The sequence below is a fragment of the Euprymna scolopes genome, chromosome 6 (genome assembly GCF_053919585.1).
Source record: "Euprymna scolopes isolate OS-2025 chromosome 6, ASM5391958v1, whole genome shotgun sequence".
In the NCBI taxonomy this organism is placed as follows: Eukaryota; Metazoa; Mollusca; class Cephalopoda; order Sepiida; family Sepiolidae; genus Euprymna; species Euprymna scolopes.
Genome location: NC_136487.1, coordinates 140,293,884 through 140,306,667, shown reverse-complemented (window position 1 = coordinate 140,306,667; position 12,784 = coordinate 140,293,884). Strand labels below are relative to the sequence as shown.

The window sequence follows — 12,784 nt, the reverse complement described above, 5'->3', positions numbered from 1 at the left end:
TAGGCGAATGTTGGCGTGGAATACTCGCTCAGGTGGGAGTAATTTTAGAGCACAATAGAGGGAGCCCACCTTCTTTGCAGCAGCCTTTGCAATGTCCTCAATGTATTGGTTTCAGTTCATGTGGCTTGTGGTTTACTTCAAATCCCTCAACTTAAGTTGAGGGATTTGAAGTAAGCGATATCAGATAAGATGCTATTAGTCATGGTTATTCGTGGTTCAGTTCCTCCCAAAATATTTTCCTTTGTTCTTACTATTCAGCTATTAAATTAGTCTGCAGACGATCCTGATTTAAAAATTACACTTGTGCAATTTTACATGACTATTTCTTGTTTTCGCCATTAACTGAAATATAATTTAACAACTCCTTTCTCGGATTAAAGGAATATCAATGAATGTTCGACATCATACATTTATTGTCATCGAAATCGATGGAATTTCCCATTTTTCAATCAAATCGATTGATTGCATGCTCTAGTTGAGAACCCACAACAATGCACCGAGAGAAAACTTCATATGCCTTAATACATTGTAAACTTCATATGCCTTAATACATTGTAAACTTCATATGCCTTAATACATTGTAAACTTCATATGCCTTCTCGTAGTAATTTAATCCATAATACATTGTAGTCTACATTGAACTGTGGATAAACTATTGTTGATTTTATAAATTTATTTTTATATAATGGCTTGAATTCAATTTAAAAATTAAAAAGTAAAGTATCGTGATTCAATTATGCCCTAAACAAGAATATTCATTTCGAACGCGCCTCTGTCTTATCAAACAACGTACTACTAATTTTATAAAAAAATATTACATCACGGCTTGAATTAAATTTAAAATGAAAACGTCAAGTATCATGGTTCAGTTGTGTTCTAAACAGAAACATACATTTTGAACACTCCGCTGGCTTTTCAAAGGACCTACTGTTGATTTTATACGCCGCACCATTCTGTTTGTGCGGTGGAGAAGCAGTGTAGTCCCAATACTGAATGTAAAGTAATTGCTAGTAACAAAGATGGCGGCCAAGAATCAAATGCGGTCTGTGACGTAGTTAACTGTGAACTGATTGAATCCAAAATTCGACAATTTTTATAGTAACTTTGGAAGATTTTCATTGGTTGGTTAGCACAGCCGGTGGTTATAAAAACGATCGTCGAAATCATTGGTCTCATACCGCACTCCCCCATCAGGAGTCAAAAGCATTTCACGAAAAATAGCCCTTAATCTAAACTTGATTATTTGGATCAATAAAAATAAAAAATGTAAAGTATGCTAAATAGAAAAAAAAATCAATACCACAACTCTCAACAACTTTCACCACTCTCTATCTATGTCTAAAACTAAACGAAAATTCCAAGAGCAGAGTTTCTTTCCTAGAATTGCCCGCCTGTGAAGCAATACCGTGTGGCTGCTTTCTGGCTTAATATAGCATGGTCATTTTCAAATCTAATACGAATATATTCTTATTGAGACGTCCTCTTAAATAATGTATCCTCATCCAACTTCTAACATTATTGATCATGTTGTATCACTACCTAACTACCTTACTACTTCTTGTTCCCATTTCCCCAATCTCTCCACATTAAAAACGGCCTTTTGCCTTATTTGCACAGTGGGGAAGCAAATAAATACACACTCAATATATTACGCATGATTTATCTCATACTAAACATGTATTATTTAAATAATAACTCAGCTAATATGACTCATTCTTATATATTACCAATTAGTATAATAGTATCTACTCATATATGAAGGAGAGTTTGTTTATGTCTTTTTCTAATATGTTTTTTTTTGTAACTTAGGGTTATGAGCTTCATTTTGTCCTCGTTCATGATTACTTCGATGTGTTCTACTCCTGCTAAATAATTTCTCCTGTTTTCGTTCCTTAGGGATATGGTTTTTATTTTGTCCTTGTTCATAATTTATTTGATATGTTCGACCCCTGATGGTTAATTTTATCTTATCTTCGTTCCTTTGAGATAGGTTTTATTTCATCCTCGTTCACCATTTCTTTGATATGTTTAACTCCTGCTGGTTATTGCTCGTTGAGTTATGTGCTCTGGTATACGCTTTCTTCCTGGGAAGCTTTTGGGAGTAATTTCCTGTTCCAGTCTTTTACTTAACTTTTCGCATGCTTCAATTAATCCTGATTTAAGGAGCACCTTCTTTTCGTTGTATTTTATTAATTGCAATTTTTTTCTGATTATATGAGATCGCGTTTTTCGATAAAAAAAATGGGCGTTTACTCTACATTCTGTACTTCCTTTCCTCTTGTTTCGTCTTGTTATTCTCTTTTAATTTTCCTATCTTCTCATTTCTCATAAAAAGGTAAAAACACAAAACAAAACATATACACCAGTATTAATAAAGTAATACCGGATGAAAAATGACTTATGTCTAATTAAGCAATCGATTAGAAAAAATCGAATGGAGCAGTCGAATGTCTTTATTGTGTAAAGAAAATGTAATTAATAATTATTTTCTTTTCAGGTATTTCCAAGAAAAAGTCGAACTTTCTGGATAACTTTAGAAAAAGAGTAAATGCAATCCAGTCAAATCGAGGTAAGTGATTACACAATATGCGATTGAAAGGATAAATAGTGGATTCTTCTAACATAACAAGAAATACATCACAATCTACTAGAAGAAACTTACAAGGATTACAACGCTTTATCAAGAAGGATTCGGGGAAATGAAAGAAAACTGTTATTGTTCTTTTAGTCCTTCTGTCTATCAGTTCCACTTTTTCTCGAAAATTATTGCGTCGATCTGACTGAAATTTTGTATAGAGCTTTTTATGACAATGTGAAGTGACATAAGAATTATTATATCCGTCAGATGCACAGTTCGAACTAAAAAAAAAGGTTAATAGGGATTAGTCACCACAATACCACATTTATTTTAGAAGATTTCCCGGAAACTACTGAGTCGATCTGACTTAAATTTCATACCTTTGTTATTACGAAGTGCAGAAAACTAAGTATTATGATACCCATTCGATGAACAGGTGGGGATTAGTATTGATTCATAAAGATTAGTCAACACAATACAATCTTTATCCAAAATTTGGCATACCATCTTTATCCCAAATTTGGCATTAAACACACACACACACACACACACACACACACACACACACACACACACACACACACACACACATATATATATAGTTATACAAAGTGGAACGATAAAATTGTCGCCCTAGAAAAATGACTTCTGTTTGATGAAAACCGGTTTTCTTTTTCTTTTTTTTTTTGCAGACCATCTACTAGTTGACCAGTTGTGTACAAATACTAAGAGCAATAGGAGCCTTCTATTATGTCTGAAAGTGACACAATGTTCAACAAGCGAGATCGAAAATGCAACGCTGTACAACTTCTGCTCTCTATTGATCCAGGTTATTACAAAAGAACCATTTCCAGCACCCTCAAAATGCAAATCCGGACAGTTCAACGCTTGAGGGCACGGTTATTGTCTTTGGCGTGGTTTCAAGTGATGGCCGCATCATGCTATCTCAGATTTTCTGGATTCGGCTTGAAAGTCCAAAGTGTACCTAAATGTGCTGAAGAGTGTGGTGATCTCATCCTCTGGTGCAGTCAGGTGGCCACTGGAAGACTCTTGGTGTGGCAGAAATCCAAATAGATCCAGGCTTGGCTTCAGAAGGATTGCTATAACTTTGTACCCTTCTCTCACTGCCCCCCCTCCCGCGACTTACGCCCGCGTGACTACTTTGTTTGGTCATACGTCGAGAACATCACTAACATGACCTCCTACAATACCAAAGCCATCCTGATCTCCGCCATCCGTCAAGTATTCGCCGAGCTCACGCCGGCGCTTGTGAAAAAGGTATGCTCTTAGTTCCGGACACGTAATGAGGCGGTTATTGAGGCTGAAAGCGGCTACATTGAATAGATATCAGCTCTACTACATAATCAAGTTACCTGAATTGATTTTTTCAATAAATGTTTTTAAATAAATCTGTAGTCTTTTTTCTTTTGGCCCACAATTTTATCGTTCCACCCTGTGTGTGTATATATATATATATATATATATATATATATATATATATATATATATATATATATATATATATATATATATATATATTATAATGGCCTATAATCTTTGCAGGTTTTTAATGGACTAATAAGTCTATTATATATTCCATTGTACTTGGTGGCTGCTGATTCACAACCAATGCAATGCTTCTCGTCCTGTAAATCTATTTCACAAAACACATGACTATATTATTGTTTCACTAAATGTCTATCACTCAAGTTGTATTAAAGTTACAGAAACAAGGATAATGATATTAATATTTATATAAATATTATTTAAATTTTCTGTCCATCATTTAGCGATTTCCAAGTATCAAATTACAAAATGATCGCAACAGTTTGGTAAAGACAAGTATTATTTTAATAAAAATCTGAAAAAACACCCTAAATAATTCTGACCGTTTGATACTTATACAGAACTAGTTGGCCGCCCAGCTTTGTCAGGTCGTACAATAAGCTTAAACATAATATTTTAATTTATGCTGATTGCGTATATATAAATATAAATTTTATCCTCTATTTATTATTATATATTACGAGGAATAATTTGTCCGGTGGATTAATTCGTAATAAATAAATAGATAAATAAATAATAATGATAATGTCGTTCATCAAATTCTGTCTGTGTTTGTTTCCGTCATCTGATATTTGGGCTTAACGATAAATGCCCTGGAAAAGTCAGTTCTGATTAATGTTTAGTTTGATAATATACCAACGAAAAAATGATTTGCGGCAATTTTAAATGGTAACTATTCTTTTATTGTAAATTAAACCCATTAATAATGAAAAATTCAAATAAAATGGTGAGGTACAACCGGGCTTGAACAGAGGATAATTCGATCTGTAGGCGAATGCTCTACCACTAAGCTATATCTCTGGATGTAAATACATTTGTTTTTGTAAGAAGAAATGATTTACTGAAATTTTATTGTTTCCCTTGGCCTGTTTAACGTAAACTATTCTTTTTCTCTAGAAGAGAGAAACACTACTTTTAAGATCGGATTTTTTCGATTTTCGAAAATTATTTGCTGAAATTTTATTATTTCCCTTGGCCGATATAACGTAAAATATTCGCCTGTAAACATTCTTCTTTGTTATAAGGGAGAAAATACTATTATTAAGATCGGATTTTTTCGATTTTCGATACAAATCGGAAGAATTTCTGTACAAAATATATCTAAATTGCCAAACTGAATTTGCAAAAAATAGGCTCAGCCGTTTCGGAACCTATGAAAAAAGAACTCTCACACATACACAAAGTGACTTTTATATAAGAATAGAAATAAAAACTTTGCTATCGTCTGAATTGTTCGGACAATTTACGTAAAACGCCGAAACGTGCCGAAACGCAGCGCCAATATAATCGCAGCCAATATCATTAAATAACATTTATTATGTATCATTGGTTTATCATTTAAAAAGCTAAATATGTCTCTTGACTAGAACAAAAAAACAGAAAAATGGAAAGCAAACTATATAGAAATAGAAAAAAACATTTTTTGTCATTAAAAAAATCATATAACAAAATAAATATTTATTCATGAAACTTAAATTAAATTAGTGACTTCTCTCTGAATTTTAATTTTAATATTCTTAAAGTTTCATAAAAATTGTCCAATTCATTTTTTTTTCTTACCTTGGATTTTATGTAATATACATTCTGTTGCACTATTTAAAGAAAATCATTGAAAATTTTATATCTATATCATTAATTGTTAGATGAAAGATAATGTTTTTAAATTGCAACAAAATGTACATTACATAAAATAAATCCAAGGTAATTTTTTGATTCAATTTAAATTACATTTTTATACCTTTGTAAAATTTATAAAAGTGCACTTTGAAGATAAATAAATTTCAAATTGAATCTTGTACCTTTATTTTTAAAGCCTATAGTAAAAACATTTTGTTTAACAATTTTCATGCCTTGGATGAAATGCTTTTCTAACTTGTATCTTATCTTTTTGAGATTATATTTTAAAACTCTTCTTCTCTCTATTTCAGTTTGTATTTCTCCTCACACCACAACTCATTTTTGCACCCCCCTTTGTAATACAGGTCTGAATAATGAGAAAATCTGATTTTTTTAAACAAAAACTTTAAAATAACTTTTTTAGATTGCATTTTTTAAAAACTTCTTTCAGAATAGAAAATCTTTAAAATTTAATAAGGAACATATTTCATATAGGTTTCATTAACAAATATTCAGTACATAACGAGAAAAATAGAGATGAAATTTTCAAAAGGAGTGTATAACTGGTTACGGTCAATAGTAGTTCTCGCCAGCGAAAGTCTTTGTTATTGTTATTCTATTATTATTATTATTATTATTATTATTATTATTATTATTATTATTATTATTATTATTATTATTATTATTATTATTATTATTATTATTTAAACATTTTTATCCTGCTCTTTTGCGCGAGGACTAATACGCATATATATATATATATATATATATATATATATATATATATATATATATATATATATATATATATATATATACTAGCAGGGGTGCCCGGCGTTGCTCGGGTGTTTGGAGGTGTATGCTGTGCAAAAAAAGCAAAAAAACAAAAAAAATGGTTAATTTTTTTAAACTTTGACCCCTATTATGACCCCTTAAAATTTATAGTTTCGGGCTCAAATCACTTTATTAAGTTAGATCCAGGTTCAAGGAACCTATATCTAAAATTTCAAGTGTCTAGACCCAAAATTGTCGGAGGAGTTTGGTAGAGTTCTTAAAGGTCAAATCGTTGAAATTTGACCCCTTAACAGCCAAATTTCTGGCTGACACCCGTCACATCGATTTTCCCATATCTCAGTACCCGGTATTTCAAATTTCGAGTCTATAGACTAAAAATTGACAGAGTTATTGCGTAGGGAAATGTACACAGACACACAGACACACAGACAGACACGTTCACTTTTATATATATATATATATATATATATATATATATATATATATATATATATATATTGTTTTTTTTATACGCACTCTTTTACCGAGAAGTAATACTTTCGCTTTTCTTTTTCAGACAAATTGAAATCGAGTAGTTCCCATGGAATGAAACTAAATTTTCCTTTCTTGGGTAACAATCAAAACGGTGAGTAGACCAAAATATATGCTTCTGAGTGATGTGACTATATTAGAAGAAAATCAATGCATACAACCTTGTATGCGACTAATTTAATTATAATTCACACGGGCCTGAGTAGAAATCTTAGAAATTTTTGAGATAGAGTAATGCTCTTCCGAGTCATGAACAACATCTTTCATGTTTTCAGAAGTAGGCTTTCTTATTATTTGGATTCTTCGGACTATTGTTCTTATCTTCTATGTTATTTTCTCAACGTTTCGGTTGATGTAACCTTTGACCTTCTTTTGGTATACCTTGCCGGACTCAGAAATCATTTAGTCGAACTCGGGAATCTGCACGAAATTTCGAACGGAGACCTTTATTTAATCCACAAAGGTACCTTGCTCTCATTCCATCAGCCATGACCGGGTAGAAGTAATTCGCAATTGTATTTGGATTGTCGCTCGCACTAAGGGTTGGACGTTCATCCTCCAGAAAAGTATAATTTACAACTGAATCTTACCAACTACTTTATACACTACGCCACGTGTCCTTGTGTTGCATAAGAGCCTCCCAGTATCTTCGTGTGGTCAAGAACGACAAACAAAAAAGTCGGTCACATGTTTAAGAGAGACCGTGAGATGACATCAAAGCGAGTGACCACATTTTTGCGAAACAATGCGATTGAAATATCGGCCGATTGGAAATCGTCATTCCAGGCCACATAAAAAGGGACATACAACGAGACACGGGACAACAACACGAGTGGGGAGAAACACAGTCTTTACAAACCACCCACCAACCCGTCAATCTATCATTAAAAGTTAAATGTACAGAAATAAATAACGAATATTTTTATAATCAGCTGCGTGTGATTTCTATTCCACTGACGAGTGTTTAAGTATTTTCAAGTTAAGTAGACTTAAACGAAATTCACGACCCGGCCGTTCTCATCATCGTTTCATCATCAGAGTGAAATGTAACACTTGCGGAACGAGAGCACGCTATCCACCCGAGGATTAAATAAAGAGTTCCATTCGAAATCCGTGCAGATTCTAAAGTTCGACAGAAAGCGTCTCAAGATCGACAGAAGATTCCCAAATTCGACATGATACACCTAAAGAATATCAGATGTTACATCGACCAAACCGTTGTGAAAAGAACAATAAAGATAAGAACAACTGGTCTGAATAATCCAAATAATACGAATTACTAATTCGCATCTAAAAGTTCAAATTTGAACCCCGTTTTCCTATTGAACTTTCGAAGCGCTTGCGTTTGTGGTGTAAGTTCTTTAATTTTTTTCTTTCTTTCTTTCTTCTTCTTCTTCTTCTTCTTCTTCTTCTCCTTCTTCTTCTTATTCTTCTTCTTCTTCTTCTTCTTCTTCTTCTTATTATTATTATTATTATTATTAATCCCGGTTGTAGTTGGTACACTAGGAGTAGTATCAAGTCGTCTGGAAGGACAATTGAAAAAACTACAAATTCCCGATGTTTTAGGTGGCTTTCAGACCTCTGCAATTGTAGGTACCACCAACCACCTTAGAAAAACACTTGATCTTTGAAGCTCCTGGTTTGGAGCCGGGATTGAGGGAAATCCTCTGAAAATGAATCCCATCCCTTTCCAGAGAGACGTTGATAAACGAAATCAGAATTATTATTATTAGCTCCTTAAATCAAGCGGATGCATACCCCTTTGAAGAACTTGCATATGGTTTAATTATGAAAAAGAACTATATCAAATAAATTTGGATTAAATAGATAGGCGATTCTTTCAAAAAGTATGATAATAAATGGTATACTTTACTAGAAGCCTCACCTGGCGTTGCCCAGTCACAAATGAGGATCAATGTGTACTTTTCTCCAGCCCTAAACTCTATATTACTACTTTATAAGCTGTTTCTTCTTTATTTACGTTATTTATTTATATACGCCTTCTTATAAATCAAAATATACTCGTGATGGCGATTGAATCAGACCTATGTACCAGCACCACACAGATCATGCCTCGATATTATCTCAGTTATCTGTCCCTTGCTATGCCTGCAAGATTGAAGGTCTGTACCTCTGATATTCACAACGGCTGTATACGAAGTCGGGGAGAACTTAGGGCAGATTACACAGAGGAGTTTTGGTTGTATAATGCGCATAGATTTGCATTTCTGCGCTTGTCTCATTTTTTTGCAGGCAGTAGACAATCAAAGAAAGACACCCCCCCAATTTTCTATCAGTGAGGATAACTATGACAGTACTAGGTTAAACTCCGCCTTGCTACGATGACAAAACGTTGATATTTAGAATGTCTTTCTATTAGTACAACTATAACTTTAAGATGTTTCTTTTCTTCTTCATTTGCGTCATTTAGTTATTTACATAATCTGCATCTCATATTATCTTTCTTCGCTTCTGGTCTAATTTTCCATATCTCCCACTATTTAAAACAGTCAATGCGCAAATAAGCAAACAATGTTGTCAGAGCTTTAGTATTACATAGACAGATAATGTCGTGGTATATAAAATAAAATTATATTACAAGCATAGTTGGTATTATTTATTTTATTTTTTTTACACGGTGGTCACCACTTACCAAGGCCCGGAAGCCACTCAGGGATAAGGGTTATTGCCAGTACAGTACGTTAGTGTGGAGATTTAATGAAGTGTTTACTTAAGAGGGCGGTTCATTAGGAATTTGTTAACGTTGGACTTGAAGACATTCAAGTTGTAGTCAGGTGGGAAGCAGGCAGACGGAACAGAGTTCCACAGGCGTGCAGTTCTAAGAAAGAAGCTTTGTTCATCGAATCCACGTTTTGATTAAGGCACAGATAAAGAGTGGGGGAAATTTTTCACAATGGATTCAGCTAGACGGGTGTTTTTCGTGAAAGATTGGCGAGGGGGAGACCAGAGATTGGAGCTCAGACGAACACCTGCCATGGAAATAACGATAAAACAAGGATAGGCATTATTATTAATAAATATGGGACAATGCTTGGGTCTTCATGAAGAAAAATGAGACAGATGACGTTTTTAATATATGGATATCAAGTTACTTAATATGGAAGTTATTATGACTAGAAAATCCTCGTATAGGGATACAAGAGCTAATTATCTTCTGACCTTACAAAACGTTCTAACTTCGCCAATATTTTTTTTGCAGCAGTTAGCTCTAACTTCAAATTGTTACCATGTTACAAAGGCATGTCATTTAATTAACTATCTACTTTCTCAGTTAGACCCAATTAAAAAGAAGATTTATTGACGTTTCACTCCAAACAAGGCACGGGGTCACTTGGTCGTAAGGGGCTTCTATTTGGGACCAGATTGGCAGGGATACTATTTATGGAGTTGGGCAGCGAGCTGTCTGTTCATATTACACTTGACTGTCTGCGTGGCAGTACAGTCAGGAAAGCAGTGGCCCGGGCAGGAATTCAAAAGAGCAGCAGTCCAAAGGAAAAAGCTATTCGAGTAGAAGGCTTTACAGCTTCTAGGGATCTCTACAGGTGGGATTTTGCTGTTTGTCGGGTTTGTCAAGGGTATTGTCTCGTGCTTGGAGTTCGTCAAAGCACTTGCCATTGAAATATTTGAAAACAGGCACAATGATGTCACATTTTAGCGATGGGACAGAGGTTGGTATTTAGTTTATTGTTTAGGACCTACTAAATTGGCGACTCTTTTTTGAATCCAGTCTAGAATCGAGAGACTAGTGGCAGATGCACCGGCCCAGATGTGGCAACAATACTCCATCCATGGACGAACCGTGGCCTTGTAGAGGTACAGGATACTATCAGATGTGAGTAGCTTTTTAGCACGGTAGAGAGAGCCCACTTTCCTCGCAGCAGCCCCAGCAATTGCCTCAATGTATTTGTTCCAATTCATGTTGGCAGTAAATAGTAATTATAGGAGCTTGAGAGAACTACTTTTAGGCAGTGTATCATTAGCCATGGCAATCAGTGTTTGAGAAATTTTCTTGTTATTATTAAAGGAAATGTGCTTAGTATTGGCAGCATTAAACGTTACTCAACAGTTACAGTCCCATTCCACTACAGATGGAAGTCTTCCTCTAGAGGTTTAGCAATTTCCTTAGATATATGTTCATTAGTTTTACCCTATTTAAGTGATCGTGTTTAACAGAAATAATAACGAAAAGTTCATTTGTTGGACGAGTAGTAAATACAAGGTGTAAATGAAAAAAAAAGACTCACTTGTTTACGAAGAAACGGAAAGTAATTTTGATGACTTTAAACAAATTATTTAGTGGAACAGGTTTTATTATTATTATTATTATTATTATTATTATTATTATTATTATTATTATTATTATTATTATTATTATTATTATTTTATTTTTATTTTTTTAAATTTATTTAAAAACATAATGCACTTTTAGACATTCATTTTTGTAGAAGTCAAGAGTAATAACTAGGACTAGGACAACAGCATATTCTTTTGGTTGTTTTGGCTCTCGAGTGTGTATCCGTTAATATCTTATATGTTTTTATATAGAATGATGTGGTTCTCGGTTGATTAACCGTGTCTAACTGTATCGGATATATACCCGAGAGTCAAAACAATTAAAAGAAAATGCTGTTGTTATAGCCCTAGTCATAACTGACAATATAATTACCTCCATTTAATTCATAAGAATATTTAGGGATAAGGGGAAAATCGCCAACCTGCACATCTTCCAGTAAGAAACTGATGCGAAATAAAATGTGTCATGAGTAAATATCGTCACCGAAGAGCAAATTTATGAATATGTTCAATAAATTTTGTTTCCACTATGTGTCTATTTTCTGGCCTCTTACGGGATTACAACATTGGGATTGAAGGATTATAAAGTAACTTTTAATTCATGCCATCCACAAAATGGGCGACTGAAATTCTTGAGAAACTTTTAATCAAGCACCTTAAAATGGACGCAAAAACACGGACAACAAGGGTATAAGATCATTTTATCTGAGAACCTTTCAAAGAACAAATGTCGAGAAACAACAGCAAAATATCTCAGCAACCCTAGAAGCTACAAAAATTAATCCCCTTCTTTTTTCTCTCAAAGTACGAGTCAGTGATTTCAATGTATTTCGGCGGTGTTAAATTTTAACAAGGAATATATACTTTACTTTATTTCCCTAGAAGTAAAACAGTATCACTGTCGAAATTATAAACCTTTATTTTACTGCTGACTAACGTTTTTTCTTGGAGAACGGTTTTATACTTTGCGTGGTTTCTCATGTTAGCAGCGTACGATTGAAGTTCATAAAACCACATAATAAAGATATTTTTTAATCAGGGAAAACTTAAAGTCTACTATGCTCGAATTGGTCAGGTACCAAATGGATCAGCAGCTATAAAACAATGAAAATTACAAAAATTTCAAATGGAAGAATAATAAAGGAATGAAAAGACAACTAAAAAAAATTCTACTTTAACATTTAATAATTTTTCGCGATTTTTAAATCTAATAATTTCGAGTTTCTTTGTTAAGCATAAATAACAGGATGCATTTAATGAACTTCAAGCCTTCACCTTTCTAAGTATCTTCTATTAGACTACAAGTGTTTTTCTCGTTTCAATTAAATCCGAGAGTGAGTATTATATGCTTTATTATGCGAAGATTTTCATCTTGAACAGCGT

General features: G+C 33.5%; 1 protein-coding gene across 1 annotated transcript in view; it reads left to right on the top strand.

Annotated features, from left to right (window-relative positions):
- The window catches only part of LOC145277997 (zonadhesin-like), a 441,395-nt gene that overhangs the window by 200,462 nt on the left and 228,149 nt on the right, over positions 1-12,784 (top strand). The window contains exons 4-5 of the mRNA XM_080130167.1: positions 2,498-2,569; positions 7,113-7,181. Coding sequence (XP_079986293.1) covers positions 2,498-2,569; positions 7,113-7,181 — 141 coding nt within the window. The remainder of the gene's footprint in view (positions 1-2,497; positions 2,570-7,112; positions 7,182-12,784) is intronic.